The sequence below is a fragment of the Leuciscus leuciscus genome, assembly GCF_965113295.1.
Source record: "Leuciscus leuciscus genome assembly, chromosome: 2".
Classification (NCBI taxonomy): Eukaryota; Metazoa; Chordata; class Actinopteri; order Cypriniformes; family Leuciscidae; genus Leuciscus; species Leuciscus leuciscus.
Genome location: NC_138726.1, coordinates 50478588 through 50495203, shown reverse-complemented (window position 1 = coordinate 50495203; position 16616 = coordinate 50478588). Strand labels below are relative to the sequence as shown.

The 16616-nt window shown below is 37.3% G+C and overlaps 2 protein-coding genes across 4 annotated transcripts; both read left to right on the top strand.

Moving 5' to 3' along the window:
* Positions 1-5666: 5666 nt before the first annotated feature.
* Positions 5667-10655, top strand: LOC309488294 (uncharacterized protein). Of its 3 annotated transcripts, none has more exons than XM_082156493.1 (6): positions 5667-5802; positions 6487-6834; positions 6994-7275; positions 7466-7579; positions 8109-8137; positions 9596-10655. In XM_082156493.1, exons 1-6 carry the CDS (start codon positions 5703-5705, stop codon positions 9722-9724), a joined length of 1002 nt encoding a protein of 333 aa, XP_082012619.1. In that variant the 5' UTR covers positions 5667-5702; the 3' UTR covers positions 9725-10655. The 3 variants fall into 3 exon arrangements, with proteins under 3 accessions (XP_082012619.1, XP_082012618.1, XP_082012620.1); XM_082156492.1 differs by having other exon boundaries at positions 6940-7275; XM_082156494.1 differs by having other exon boundaries at positions 5731-5802; positions 6460-6834; positions 6940-7275.
* Positions 10656-10729: 74 nt separating this feature from the next.
* On the top strand, positions 10730-13043 carry LOC309488408 (uncharacterized protein). Its single transcript, XM_082156614.1, has 6 exons — positions 10730-10883; positions 11011-11361; positions 11453-11806; positions 12272-12382; positions 12480-12532; positions 12618-13043. Exons 1-4 carry the CDS (start codon positions 10835-10837, stop codon positions 12373-12375), a joined length of 858 nt encoding a protein of 285 aa, XP_082012740.1. The 5' UTR covers positions 10730-10834; the 3' UTR covers positions 12376-12382; positions 12480-12532; positions 12618-13043.
* The last annotated feature ends 3573 nt before the right edge of the window (positions 13044-16616 follow it).

Here is a 16616-nt window from a genome sequence, read left to right as displayed (position 1 = left end):
ATAAGTGTTTTGATGTGCGATAGCCAACCCACATTACTTTCTCTCATTCAAAATAGCCAAATTATGCTTTTTGTGGTCACTTGCAAAGTGTTAAGCTTGCATTGGTCTAATGTTGTGGTCTTTGCACTAAAGCAATAGCAGACCCTCACTAGTTTCCGTTTCGGGATGCGTTATGCTGACCTGATTTCTTTTATGTGTGTTTGTTCTTGTGCCACCAGTGACCTTTTAAGATAAACGCACACACACTGGTGTAGGAGAAACCCGCTGAGACATGCACTTTGGTCAAAACAAGCTGCAAAAAGGCATCGCTCTGAGGGCTGAGAGACTGTATGCTTCTCATGAGCTCACAGTTGGTATTGGAGAAACGTCTGTTCATCTCATTGAGCATGCTGTCAATTACAGGATAGAAAAATGACGTAGAAAACATATATTTGTCGCGTTTTACCTCCCTCTGACCAACAGTGCTTAGTGTGCAATAGCCACTGAGTCTAGAGCTCAGCATTTTCTGATGTTTCGCCACTGACGTTGTTGCAGAATCACACTGCTCACAAATATTCAATGCTTCATCCCACAACTTATCAAAAAAAGACTCCTCCCTGTGGTCTTTCAATGTCTGGACTAAAGCATTTACTAAGTCAACAGCTCTTGACAGATCAACAGTTTGTGACTGTAACATGTCAGACAGTAGCTTTGTCTCCCCAAACAACTAACGCAGAGTAACAATTTGAGCCAGAAAACCTTGGGCCTCAACAGCTTTTTCACCATGACGTTCTTGAGCAATCTCTTGCAGTAGTCGTTTAAGGGCAGGTAGAGTGTCCATAATATTACGTAGGGCTAGAAATCAGCATGCCCAACGTGTGTCGCTTTAACGTTGCAGCTCTCTTGTTCTGCCATACATTTCTCTTTGCAGAGACAGCCATTTTGGGTGCACATATGAGGCAGAGGTAAAAATATAAAGACTCTGTAACAAAGAAAAAAACTCCTCTGTTTCTGGGACACTTTTGACTAAACTAACACTAAATTGAGACAATGTGTACTACATTGGATGTAGAAGGCAAATTTAGCCTGTTCTTTGATCCTTGCCTGAACCCCTGAATGCTTACCGCTCATCACAGCAGCGCCATTGTAGGCTTGGCCTACAAGGTTATTTTTGTAGTTCAGGCCATAACGTTCCAGTAAGTGCACTATTTTTCCAGTAAGCCCTGCAGCATCTAACTTCTCTCCAGATTCAAAATGGAGAAAACTCTCCTTAATGGCCCCATTGTAATAGTACCTGAGTGTGAAAGAAATCTGTTCCCTTTTTGAAATATCCTTTATTCATCTGCCATGATGCTAAAAAAAACCTCACTGTTCTTCACTTCTTCTATGATTTCAGACCGAACTATTTCTGCCAAACAACCCAAAACCTCATTCCGGATCATCTTGCTTGTGTACTTTGCATTGTGAATGGAAGTTAATCTTCTCTTAACAAGTGGGTCGTGGTTAGCAACTGTTTTAAGAATTTCCCTAAAGTTTCCTTTGTTATTGGACTCTTCAAAATTCATCGTGTCCTCTTTGTGCTATGTTTTATGTAGCTGTAAGTAACAGCACTTCCCCAACTGTTTTAATGTATGCCCGATTTTCTTGTACTTGTTTAGTGTGTTCTTTGTCAAGAAGATCGGCTAGTGTTGCATCAGTTTTAACAGATCTTTGATAATCCCTCCATGCTATCATTGCACACTTGTGTCGTTCAGACTTTGCATGTACTGAAAACTCTGCATCTCTCATAGTTGCTTTTTTCCAGTTTCTAAAACCAGGTGTTGAAACAAAAACAGTGTCTGGGGCATTTGGTGTGCTAAAATGTCTACATGCAAAGCAATATGTAGAGTCCATCATGACAGAATACTCAAGCCATGGATGAAGATTATACCAGTTTGGCCTGAAGCTCCGTCTTCTGTCCCCCATCAAACTAGATTAATGCATTGATTGCAAATGATTCAGATTTGAACTCTTATCTTTTCTAAATCGAGTCAGTTATAGACAGTGTTGGGTAAAGTCACTTTTAAATATAATGCATTACAATATTGCGTTACTTTCTAAAAGAGTAAAGGTCCTTGCACACTGAGTCCGAAATTTTCGCCTTAACTAACTGCGTTACTTAGTTACTTTTTATGTAAAGTAATACTTTACAATAGGAAACTCTTTGAAACAGTAACTCAGATATTTTTTTGCAAATTTAAAAGTAATGTTACTTTACTAATTACTTAAAAAAGTAATCTGATTACGTAACTGGCAATTCTTGTATTGCATTTCCCCTAACACTGGTTATACTGTCTGTAATTAAAGGGATAGCACCGTGATTTAGCCACTTAAGACATGTTCCTGGTTCGACATATTTTGTTGATCCTGGAACAACATTCCTGTCTGAAAATTTAGTCCTGACCCTAACCCTTTTCCTTCTCCTAAACCTAACCCTACCCATAACTTATCCCTAAAATCAGAGGTAAATGATAGGTGAATAACACTGATGTAGAAGCGCCTAACCCTGGTTGTAAGCCTAAACTTTACATAAACTTTCCATTAAGGATCTTAAACAATATGGCCTGGTTTCACAGACAGGGCTTAGATTAAGCCAGGATTAGACCTTCAATTAGGACATTTAAGTAGCTTTTATAAATATGCCTTAGGAAAAAAAAAAACATTACTGGTGTGAATCTTGTACCAACCTGTGGCCAATTCAAACAAATTCCAATTCCACAGACCCTCAACACAACTTGTTGTGTTCCAAGGGTATATGAATGAGGTGTTCCAGGAGTTCCTTCACCGATTCGTCGAGGTTTACATAGATGACATCCTCATCTACTCCCGGAACCTGGCTGAACATCGTCTCCACGTGACGCAGGTCCTTGAAAAGCTCTGCCATCATCACCTCTAACTCAAGCTTGAAAAATGCGAGTTCCACACAACCTCCGTCCACTTCCTAGGGTACGTCATCGACCAACATGGCATCCAGATGGACCAGAGGAAAGTGGATACCATCCAGAACTGGCCACAACCCACTACCATAAAGGAACTCCAACATTTTCTCGGGTTTGCCAACTTCTACCAACGATTCATCCACAACTACAGCCTCCTCAGTTCTCCTCTGACCTCCGCTCTCAAAGGCCAGCCCAAGTCTCTGTCCTTAACCCCTGCAGCATCTGAATCTTTCCAACGTCTCATATCGACCTGAGGATAAGAACTGTAAGGCAGATGCCTTATCACATCTTCATCAACCTGTTCCTGATGATTCTACTCCTGAGCACATTCTCCCTCCAGCCATGATTCCAGCCAATTCCTCCCGTGGGCCGAGTATGCCCAAAACTCCTTTCGTCAATCCACCACAGGGCTCACCCTGTTCCAATGCATCCTGGGGTACCAGCCTCCTCTATTCCCCTGGTCAGGTGAGCCCTCAGAGGTTCCGGTTGTCAACCACTGGTTCGAGCAGAGCGAGAGGGTATGGGACTCAGCTCATGTGCATCTCCAACAGGCAGTGCGGAGACACAAGAGACAGGCGGATAACCGTAGAACACCTACCCCTCGCTACCAACCAGACCAGAAGGTATGGCTCTCGGCACGGGACATCCGTCTCTGCCTGCCCTGCCGTAAGCTGAGTTCCCGGTACATAGGCCCATTCACAGTGCAGAGGCAGCTCATTGAAGTCACCTACAGGCTAAACCTTCCACCACACTACAGAATTTCACCATCCTTCCATGTATCACTTCTCAAACCTCACTCTGAACCTGTATTCTCTCCTCCCACAGAATCTGGTGACGACGAAGTACCTCCTCCACCCAACATCGCCAAAGAGGAGCCTATCTACCGGGTTCAAGCTATCCTGGACTCACGACGACGGGGCCCCAGACTGGAATACCTCATCGACTGGGAGGATTACGGTCCCGAGGAACACTCCTGGGTCACACGTCATGATATCCTCGACCCTGCACTCCTCACACAATATCACTCAGAACACCCAGATCGACTTTCACCACATTTCTAATTCACCACACTCGGACATCATCAACCACGCTCTCTATAAAGAGACAGTTCCCCTTCACTTCTTTGTCTGGTCTCATCTTTACGTGAACACACAGACTCTACTCAACTACTTACCTGTGCTACTTACCTCGAAGATACCTCTCTGTACTTCATTGCCGATCACCCACATCCTGTCTTCCGTCATCTGTCTTCTGTCTCCAGCCATCTGCCCGCTATATCCACGGTCCTCATCTACAAACAAGCAATCAAGATTAGCAGCCAGCTAAGTTCTACATCCAGTACCAATTCTTCTACATATATACTCACCAGTCATCTCTGCTATTCCACTCCGTGCCTCAATAAAACCCTGTTTTTGTATTACTCACCTGTCTGCTTCTCTCATACCATGACAATAAATCATGTACACTTAGTTTATACTTTTATACATACATATATTAGGGCTGGGGGAATTAACGTGTTAATCTTTGCGATTAATTTGAGATGTTTAACGCGTTAAAAAAAATATCGCAGTTGACGCAGCACTTTTTTTTTTTGCCTCGTTTTAATGATTTCCTGTTGCGGCTGCTATTGAAAAGGCCGAAAATATGCCGTCCCGCCCCTCCGTGTTCGGCGATCAGGTTTCATTCTCGCGCAGCTTTCATGAGCGGGTCTTTTCCGCTCCATGTGTGTGTGTGTGTGTGTGTCGGCGCGCTGCTGCGCTCTCTGCTCAATGTTCCGCTCCATGTTTGCGCTGCGCGTTCTGCTCTGTCGTTAACGGCCCAAACGCTCCAATCATGTAACGATCACGCACTGGAAAAGCAAAGTTCGCTCAAATAACGTGAAATTTCTCAGTAGTAGACTTCTGTTTGCAATAGCACTACTGAGCTGGTATAGTCATGCTGGGCAACAATGGTAAACTTATCTGCTCTGATCACATGCTCTGGTAATAATAGCTTTGTAGGACTATATTTTATTTTGATAATTAGTAAAAAAAAAAAAAAAAAAAAATCTGTTAAATTGATTATGTTGATTGATTATTGAAAAATAATAATATATTGATATATTGATGTTTAATATTATTTTAATATAGGGCTATTTTCTGTTCCTTTTATTCCTGTGTTGTTTAATTTAATTAGGTGATTCTAAGTTTAAATATTGATGATTACAAGCTTGGGGGAAATGCAATTAATTGCAATTAATTACAGCAAATTGAGCAATTAATTAGTTAATTTTTTTAATCGATTCCCAGCCCCAATATATATATATATATATATATATCTGCTAAAATGCAAAACAACTGTTTGCTGACCTTTGACCTTTTTACAAAGTGTCTGTTTTTTTAAATATTTTTAACATGTTGTTGCATATTCACAACATTCATGGCATTTGATATTGTGTTTCAAAAAACATTGTGGTGTCATAGATTCTCACAGAGCTGTTTAATATACATTTCTACAGAAAAGTTAAATACACTAATACAAATAAAGAAATGTTTCTATATGTTTCTATAAATCTAGAACTATATTGACTGCAGGAAGTCCACTAGGTCAAAGACTTGTTTATTGGAAAAGTTAATGAGGACAAGGGGTGTTAACTGAAAGACAGAGAAGGTTTAAATGATTGTAATAACTTCACTCAGCCAATGAGAACCTTTTTCGAAGTTTGGACAATTTGCATACACGATATACTGAAATGTATCAGTTTATATGCCATATTCTCATTTTGTTCTCAGGATGGAGACAGCTCACATGCCAGCTATCAAGAGGTTTGCTCTGCACACATACGCTCTTATGTTCTACATATCATGTAAGTAATCTTCCATTTATTTATTTAGGATTAAAAAAACAAAAAACATTATATTATCAGACTAACCTTTGAGTTAACTTTTAAACTATTTGAGTTTAAAAGTTCGATTGACAATTACATATGAATTCCAGACTTTCTCAATATTTGGTCCGTCTTTTGCTTGAATGACAGCAGGACTCGAGCTGATTACTCTTTTCGGTCACACTTTAGACTAGGGTCCAATTCTTACTATTTACTACGACTTTTGTCTCAGTAAACTTCTAATTACTGCTTATTAATAGTTGGTAAGGTAGTTGTTAAGTTTAGGTACTGGGTTAAGGGATGTAGAATATGGTCATGCAGAATAATGCATTAATATGTGCTTTATAAGTACTAACAAACAGCCAATATCCTAGTAATATTCATGCTAATAAAAAACTAGTTATTAGTGAGAATTGGACCCGAAACTAAAGTGTTACCCTTTTTTCTAGCATGATTTGAGAATGAGCCTATAGAGTATTTTGTGCTTCCTTCAAGTCACTTTTATTTATACAGCGCTTACAATACAGATTGTTTCAAAAGCGGCTTTACAGTAATAAACAGGAAAATTATCTATCTATCTAACAAGTTAACTGTACTCCTTTTTTTTGTGGAAATGATTGAGATATGATTTCCCAGGACTCATCAGGACTTCTCTTATATCAGGTGTGTCTATGACACCCAGTGTTTTCCAGCCAAACGTCTCAGTCACAGCACCAGTCGGTGGTTCGATCATTCTGGAATGCTACACCACTGCTAATCCGGTTGTGACCTGGGTTTGGCTCAAACAAATCCCAGGACAAAAGTTAAACCCTATAGTTTCCACATATTACAAGAAGATAAATCTTCAAGAAGAATTTGTCAACGAATCACAGCTTGAAGTCAAAGTCGATGACAAGAAATCTGCATTAATTTTCACCAATATTACATCCAGAGATTCCGCCTATTACCATTGTGGTGTGCAGTTGTATGAAATGTTGTACTTTGGAGGGGGATCTTATCTAACAGTTAATGGTGAGGGGAAACCTGGATTGTGAGAATGTTGCCAAATGTGGAAATTCTAAGTTTGTTTTATTATTATTACTGCAAATACTAAATAATTTTTATTTTATTTTTGAGATGCAAAGCCAATTAAAGTCATCCAGCATCCCGTTTTGGACTCGCATCATGTAGGAGACTCTGTGACTCTTCATTGCTCAGTCTTTGGTGAGACTTGTTCAGGAGAGCAAAGCGTCTACTGGCTTAAATACGAACCAAGGGAGTCTCATTCAGGATTGATTTACAGTGAAGGAGACAGGAAAGATCAGTGTGAGAAGATCTCTGTGTCTGGATCGACTGTACAGAACTGCGTGCACAAAGTCCCCAAAAGCCTCGCCAGTGATGAAACTTACTTTTGCAGTGTGGTCACATGTGGAAAGCTATTCATTGGAAATGGAACTAAACTGACAGCTGATGGTAAAACTTTTTTTATTGCTCACATACAGTATGTCCGTAATATTTTTTTTCATATTTTGGCAATATATTTCTTATATCAGTACTTTTTTTCAGAGAATTCAATAATAGAAAAAGAGACATTTTATTCCATTTGAATTGTTCAGATTTCGATGATAAAATGACATCTTATTTCTTAAACATTTTTTTCCAGTTGTTTCTCATAAAACAACGTTTTATATCATCGCACTGCTCTCCGCTGTATTAGTGATATCAGTAATAGTGAATATAATAATGGTGCTGTCATGGAGAAGAGCTGCACACATAAGTAAGACCCTTTTTTACTCATCTCACATTTCAAAGTTACATTCATATAAAAAAAAAAAAAGGCAAACAAATACACTACCATTCAAAAAATGATGTTTTTATTGTTTTTGAAAGTAGTCTCTTGTGCGCACGCAGGCAGTAAAACAGTAATGTGAAATATTATTTAAATTTAAATCAATTGTTTTCTATTTTAATATATTTTAAAATGTAATGTATTCCGATGATCAAAGCTGAATTTTCAGCATCATTACTCCAGTCTTCAGTGTCACATGATCCTTCAGAAATCATTCTAATATGCTGATTTGCTGCTCTATAAAAAGTTCTTAATATAATGAATGTTGAAAACAGCTTGTTAAATGTCAATGTTGAAATAGTGCAAATTTTTTCAATCACTTTTGCATCGTTGCAAAATTAAAATATTTAAAGTTATTTAAAAAATATCTTACTGACCCCAAATTTTTGAACTGGTGTATAAGTTTTCCAAAATGATTTGATGTAACTTCTAATTTCTAATTATGATACATTTTAAGGTGTTGGCGAGGTTCAATCTACAGCCCAGGTGAGTTGCTTTATATTTTTTACATTATACACAGATATTGGGGAGCGTGGGTAAGCTGTGCCACTCAAATAAACATGAACATTAATGAGTGGTTTATAATAATATTTAATAATGTACTTTACAATCCCAAAGTAAAATTTTGCTGCACATTGTTTGCATTTAAGATATTTATGAACCATCCAGAATATATGTATAACACATACATAAACCATACAGAGGTGTACAGAGTACCTCAAAACCATACGTGAGTAAAAGTTCATAATACCTTACACCGAAAATGACTCACCAATTTTAATACGTCTTAGAGTATCTGATTTTAACAGTACTTAAGTATTTACTTGTACTGAATATAGGCTCAAAGATGCATCAGTCCTCAACACCTAAAAGACATGCCAGTGAAAAACAAGAAACAGTTGATTTGTGAGGAGAGCAACAATGTTTGTTTTCTAAAACCTAAAAAACACCTCAATATTGTATATTGTAATAAATCAAGGTCGACTCCTAAAACATCTACAAACACTCAAGTCTCAGTTAAGTTCAAGTGCTCAAAAAGGGAATAGGTAAAAGCAATATCCTTCAAAAAGGTATTTTCAATATAATGGATAAAGAATGTTAACATTAAATAGTCAAAGGCTACTTGCACTGGACATGCTGGTTCGGCTGAAGCCATGTCCTCATTTCATAGCTCATATGTGACCCTGAATCACAAAACCAGTCACATGTCGCACAGGTATATTTGTGGCAATAGCCAACAATACATTGTATGGGTCAAAATGATAGATTTTTACTTTAATGCCAAAAATCATTAGGATATTAAGTAAAGATCATGCTCCGTGAAGATATTTAGTAAATTTCCTACCATAAATATATAAAACGTTTGTGAGTGAATGCAGCACACTTGCGAACATAAATGGACAACTTTAAAGAGGATTTTCTCAATATTTCGATTTTTTTGCACCCTCAGATTCCAGATTTTCACATAGTTGAATCACAGCCAAATATTGTCCTATCCTAACAAACCACACATGATAAAATTACGTTTAAATCTCAATTTCAAAAACTAGCAACTAGTTACTAGCAACTAGGTTCAGCAACTACCTGCTAATGCACTCGCATTCACGTAAAGTAGCTTTATTGACAAGTTTGGGTGAGTAAGGGCAAAACGCATAAGATATAGTACCTTCAGTGCCCTGTAGATGGCGATATCACTTCTTTTGTAGCAGAAATAAACTTCTGCAGAAAAAGTTAGGTGCCATACTCATCACAAATATATTGGAATAAAGAGTACATATACTCATTTAGTAAAAAATTTTGTGCAAATATCTTTGTTACTCAGTTAAACTAGAAAGTAGCCAAAAAGATACTTAAGTACAGTTACTAATTCCATTTACTCAAGTACTTTACACCACTGATACTGTAACATTACTGAGTATTGTCTAAATTATATTCTCTCATCAGACTGCTGACATAAACTCAGAAAATTATGCATCGCTGAAGTTTTCTTCAGTCCAGCCTACATGTAAAATAAAAGGCCACAAAGAGGTAAATTCTGTGGTCTATGCATCTGTTCGCAAACAGGAAGTGTAAAACAAGGATTTCCTCATTCTTAATGCTTGTCATGTTGTAACTGTGACTTTTGTTTGTCTGTAAATTGTTTAAATGAATGTCACTTATCATGTGGTCACAAATAATACGAGCATCACAGCATTCAGCTGCAAGATGAAGTCTTGTATTTTGACAAAGTGATGAGGGAGAGACTTCTGTTACCGTCTTTTATAGATTTTCTTTTATGTTGTTGTCTTAAAATGTTGTCTTATAGGGCTTTCATTTTATAATAGCATTTATGTGACATTGTGCCACCATGTAATTCAGCGTGTCATTACTATGTTTAAATTTACACATTAAAACATGAAAAAATCGATAAATTGTGTGTTTACAATAATTTCTCATTAAATTCAGCACCATGGAGAGGGGCGACATTTTGCAAATGAGGGGAAAACACTTTCAGAGCAAATTGCTTGACATCAATAGCCAAAAAATATCGGTATTATTACAAATTAACCCCAAAATGACACAAACATGGAAAATAGAGATATAGTAGACGTTTGTTTTTCTCTTAATTACCGTTGCAGCATTATGCAAAAATACTGAAATGTACTACTAGTCACATCCAGATGATGGCAGTCAGATATCACTAGTACACACAAACACAGATACATAGATATACTCTTATACAGTAAAAACATGTGTTAGCAATAGCTTGCAATGGCTTCCATTGGTGAACTTATACTCCTTATACAACTAAAATCTTCTTCAAATGAAGTATTTTCTTTCTACCTCTCCCAGACTGCTCTGATGTTTTTGTATTACATACCATGTACTTGTCCCACAAAATTTAATTCATTTTGTTTTATAGTTGATGTATCATAAAGTATTGTATAAAGTATATATTAAGTTTTTCGCATGTCGTCATCCTAAGCATCTCTCTAAAATGCATTCATCTGGCCTCAAAATGCATGTCTGCTAGTTGCATTTGCTTACATACTGTACTTAGCAGCTTACTTCAGGAAACGGGCAGTAATATGTGCATGCAGAGAACCAGTAGAGTCACATGATGAAACCCTCAGAAAGCATATAGACACATAGACAGAGTACCACATTTAGACAGAAGTACAAAAGACCCACAAATAACATAAAATGGATTGCAGCATCTGCATGATACTTTTTCTCTTTCTTCATGAAGTCTGTAAGTACAAAATATGTTTTTATCAATCTTTCTTTTTTTGAATCACAATATACAAAATATTTGATAATTCTTTAACTAAACATTTACATGCCGTCTTAGCAAATCATGTAATTTATTTTCCCAACAGGTGAATATAATTGCAGTGTTGCTCATGTGGATCAGGTTTTAACCGCTCAAGAGGGGGACAGTGTGTTGTTCTCTTGTCTTTTTTTAGATGATCAGTTACACCGAGCATTATGGTATAAACAGGTTCTTGGAGAGAAACCTGTCCTAGTAGTGTCTTCATATCACCACTCTCAACCGAATGAATTTTCTCCAGATTTTGAAGAAACTCAACGATTTCATGCAGTGCGAACAGCTGATAGTTTTAACTTAACCATCCCGAGGACTTTGAAATCTGATTCAGGCACTTACTTCTGTGCCTCTTCCTTTGCCAATGTTGTTTCCTTCGGGACTGGAACTATTCTGTTGGTTAAAGGTGAGGATTGTAATACTTTTTTTTATTTTTTTTAGAAAGATGGGTGATTACATTTATTGTCAATGTCAATTGTTTTCCCCCTCCCTTATAGGTGCAGACCTGAAAGCTGCTGTTATACAACAGCCTGTGCTTGGTGTTATCAAGCCAGGAAGCAATGTGACTCTGCAGTGCTCAGTGCAAGTGAAAATGTGTGATAAAGGAGTACAACTAGTCTACTGGTTCAGACAGGGTTCAGACACAATCCATCCAGGAATAGTTTACACTCATGGAGACACGAACAACGAGTGTGGAAAGAACTTTGCAGCCTCCACTTCTAATACGCAGAGCTGTCTCTACAGCCTACCCAAGATGAATGTGGGTCTCTCTGATGCTGGGATGTACTATTGCGCTGTGGTAACTTGTGAAGAAGTTTTATTTGGAAACGGCACAACGTTGCTCATTGAAGGTAATTGCCTTATTTTTTTGATAAGTGCACTTTTATCCAAAGCGACTTGCGAAGTAGGAACATCGCAAGCCATTTATCATAAGAGCAATATTTGCAGTACATAATGCCAAGTTTCAAAGATAAATTAGATAAGATAGATAAGTACACATGTTTTTTTAAATGAGTTATAGATAGATGGAACGATAGAATGATAGATAGAATGATAGATAGAAAATAGAATGATATAATGATAGATAGATGTCTTAGAAGTCATAAAAACAAAGTCTTTCTTTTAAGTGTAGGAAACCTTTTCAGTAAAATCCTTTTTTAAAGAAAACAATGAAGTCAAAGTATGAATATAATAAATGTTGTGCTTTTCATAATCATACTCCTGCATGGGGATTACACTTAATTTAACTAAATATCAGTTATAACATAACACACTATGTAGATTTATAAAGTTGCACAATGTTTATTGTGTTTCAGATGAATTTAATAATGAGAAGATGCAGTATTTTATTTTAATTGGCCTTGCAGTGGTGTGTTCAATCAGCCTTCCCATCAATCTGTTGCTCTGCTTACCAGTGTGAAGAAAAGGTAAGTCATTTCTTAATTTAAGTGATATAATTTCAGAAAGTATGTGTTTATATAATAGAATAACTCTTTTCGTTCTGCTTTATTTGACTTCTAACAGTTAGAACGCCTCAACAAATCCAGACCACTAATGACGTAACAACCAGAGTTGAGGTTAGGAGAATCATATGTGTGAATAACACTTAACTCGTGTAATTGAAAAGAGTGCTGAAAAAAGTCTCTTAATTCTTTCTTCTAGTACCGCAACACTGATGACATTAACTATGCTGCCCTGAACTTTTCCACAAAAAGAGGTCAGAGAAAGAGGACCTTAGAGGAGACGCTGTACTCTAGACCGATGTTGCGTGATAATATCTGAAACCTATTGCTGCTGATTGTCGAATCACATCATAATATTTAACACAAACTCCAGGAGTGCATTAACATATACCATATGTGTGTCTCTAATGATAAAACTTCCTATGCACTTGGTGCGTCTTTAATGCTACGTGTTAAACGTGTTTTTTCAAGAAACGTGCTGTGAGTGTTAACATTAACATTTCTGTATAAGAGAAACAACGTGCAAAATTATATAAAAGCATAACCACATCCTGTAAGGGTGAAACTAGATGTGAAAGTGGTGTGTTCATCAACTTGAATAAACATCTCAACTTTTTTAGGTCAACCTTCTCTAATTCAGTTATTCATCCCCAACACTGTACGGTTACTTCCTCCACAACAGAGCATGTGTGTTAAATAGTGCATCTCAAAATGCAATGCACTCGATTTGACCTTCCGTTTCCAGTGAATGTAGTACAGGACATATCAACTATGATATTTAGCATATCATTCAAGTCAAGTCAAGTCACCTTTATTCATATAGCGCTTTATACAATACAGATTGTTTCAAAGCAGCTTTACAGTGATAACAGAAAAAGAAACTAGTCTCATAGTTCAGTGTAGATTCAGTTCCATGTAAAGAAAATCAGTAATTAACTTCGTTCATTTTCATGTTTTCTGCAGAAAACAGTGATGTCATCGTCCATCTCAGTTCAGTTCTAGTGATAGTGATAGTGTCAGTGCAGTCAAATCAGTAATATTGTTGAATATTAAGTGTCCCCGACTAAGTAAGCCAGAGGGGACATCCTTCTTTACTCATCATGATGTGATAAGCCTGCCGAGAATTAAATTCAACATGAGTCAGCACTTGTAATACATTTTACTTCTGTAATGTGACATACTGTATTTGGAGAAAAACAGATATACAACAGCTGACCAACAACAGCTGAAGCACAGAGGTTTAAATACACAGGCAAACAAGCTAAACAAGATGACGAGAACAGGATGCTCCTCACCTGAAAAAGTCACCTGAAACATTGCAACGAGAAAAAGATTTAGGGCAGGTCTTGCTTTTGTACATTGGCAATTGATTGGATGGTTGTGGTTTGCTATTGGTCGATCTCATGTGAGTGACAGGTTGCCCCGCCCTCGCACCGTAGAACACATCATTAGAGAAGAGAAGAGAAAAATAATGATGTGCAATGATAAATCATTTATAATAATGAATGCAAATTAATTGTCAATATGTCATAGGCCCGGTTTCACAGATAAGGCTTAGATTAAGCCAGGTTTAGGCCTTAGTTCAATTAGGACATTTAAAGGGATAGTTCACCTAAAAATGAAAACTAGCCCATGATTAATCATCCTCAAGTCATCCTAGGTGTATATGACATTCTTCTTTCAGACGAATACAATCAGAGTTATATTAAAAAATGTTCGGCTCTTCCAAGCTTTATAATGGCAGTGAATGGCCGTTTCTGTTTTGAAGTCCATTAAAGTGCTCCACACGGCTCCGGGGGAGTTAATCAAGGCCTTCTGAAGTGAAGCGATGAGTTTGTGTAAGAAAAATATCAATATTTAAAACTTTATAAAGTAAAATAACTAGCTTCCGGTCAAACGAACATTCAGATTCGAGCCTAAAGCGTAACTAATGCGAGTAATGCAACGCACTGCTATATTTATGCTATGCTATGACGCATACACTACTTCTGACATCATAAAGTTTTAAATATGGATATTTTTCTTACACAAACGCATCACTTCGCTTCAGAAGGCCTTGATTAACCCCCCGGAGCGTGTGGAGCACTTTTATGATGGATACAGGGCCGGCGCGTGCACTTCTGCCGCTCTAGGCGAAAAACATTTGTGCCGCCCCTAGGGCTGGTCCGAACAGGGCCGCGGGAAGTGGGGGTGCTGCAGCACCCCCTGTTTTCACAGAATTGTAAATGCAACGCATATGTTTGTTCATTAAAATGTATTAATTTTTAGCATTTAGTCATTTATTTGTAATAAACACTTTAAGTAGGCTATTTAATTTTTTTTATTTATATGTTAAATTATCTTTTTAAAACATAAGCGCAGAGTGTTACGTAATATTGTGTGTGTGTGTGTGTGTGTGTCGAAAGAATTTGTCCGCAGCTGCTAAAAAAAAAACTAAAAAAAACCCGTCAAAAACCCCACTGTCAGTGTTTTGTAAGGAACAGGCAAATATGTAAAATATAGCAGGAGACATTTTAATTGTTTACTAATAAAACAGTTTTTTTTTATGTCATTGTCGGCTAGACAGATGAAGTTGACGACTCGCGATCTTCGCAGCGCCAGAGAGAAATGCACATTTCATACGAATTACATAAGCAGCGCAGTCTGTTTTCTTTCGTTTTGAATTGTTCTGCTTAAAAGTAGACATTTCAAGCTATCTATATGTCTCAGGTCTGTGAGGCAATAGGCTACCTTATAGGCCCACGGTGAGTTTCGGTTCATTTATGAGACGAGCTCCAGGTTCGCCAGCGCCTCCGTGTCCTGATTATCTATTTTCTAATAGCTTATATATTCTTCTTATTTATTGAATCCAGACAATTGGTTGATGAAACATCGATTAAAATTAAGATACAATTAATACAAAACGAAATTAAATTTAAAGACAGGCTTTGTGCTTTCAGTTTGAGGTCTCTGTGAAAGTTTTAAAACATTCTTTTAGTGCCGCTTTAGAGAAATACATTTAAAAAAAAAAAAGCGACTTGGTCCAGTGCGACTTAGGCTATATATGTTTTTTTCTTCCTCGTGGCGCATTTTGTGACTGATATGCGACTCCGGAGCAATAAAATAAAAGGGACTCCGGAATAAAAGCAGAATCAGTAAAGTCAAAAATGTGATGTGCAGTCAGGTTTGAGAGTGTGCGCGTTTTTTGAGGAGTTTTATAGTCTTGATATTGTTTCTTATTCAAAAGTGGTGACGCCCCTATCCACGCTGCACTAGCAATATAAAACGCACACACACATGTCTGTTAAATTAAGCAATACTTTAAGGTAGTCTATATTTTTCTGACTAACAAATTACTGACACAGTAAAGGGTAGATTTAAATTAAGAAAAACAAAATTTCAATAAAGAAAAACAAAATTTCAATAAAGAAAAAAACTAAATGTAAAATTTAAATAAAGAAAAAACTAAATTTAAATAAAGAAAAAAACATTTAAATAAAGAAAAAACGAAATTTAAAATTTAAATAAAGAAAAAACGAAATTTAAATAAAGTAAAACGAAATTTAAATAAAGAAAAACGAAATTTACATAAAGAAAAACGAAATTAAGTAAAATTAAAATCGAGATTAATTTAGATTGATAATAATGGGTAAAAATGCTAATTGCCTATATTTTGTTTCTATTGTTATATTTTCCACAATGTCAAAGCAACGCAGCTTAACCCAAAACACAAGCTCAGGCATGCACTTCTGTCCATACAAACTCCGCTGTTCTGCGCTCTAGCCAGAGAACACTCCCGTTGCAGGAACACTTTAGGCCAAGAGGAAGCAAATATATACATAGGTATACTATGCGTAGGTGGATGTGATCGGGGATTTTGGCTGTGTAACATTTAAAGCCACTTAAATTAACGAAATGACTCAAATAAAGATTCGTTCATTTTTATGAACGAGATCGAACAAGAGAGTCAGTAAAATTATCCGAACTTCCCATCACTCAGTCATGAGTCATGACTCGTGAGAGCAGGGGGCGGGGCTGCGCGGGGCGGCGCGGGGCGGCGCAGGGCGGCGCAGGGCGGCGCAGCGGCAGCTCAGCAAATCATATAGCCTATTTTGTGAATTGTTCATTCCCGATTGGCACACATTTTGCCGCCCTTACAAAAGTGCCGCTCTAGGCAATTGCCTAGTTCGCCTATATGGACGCGCCGGCCCTGGATGGA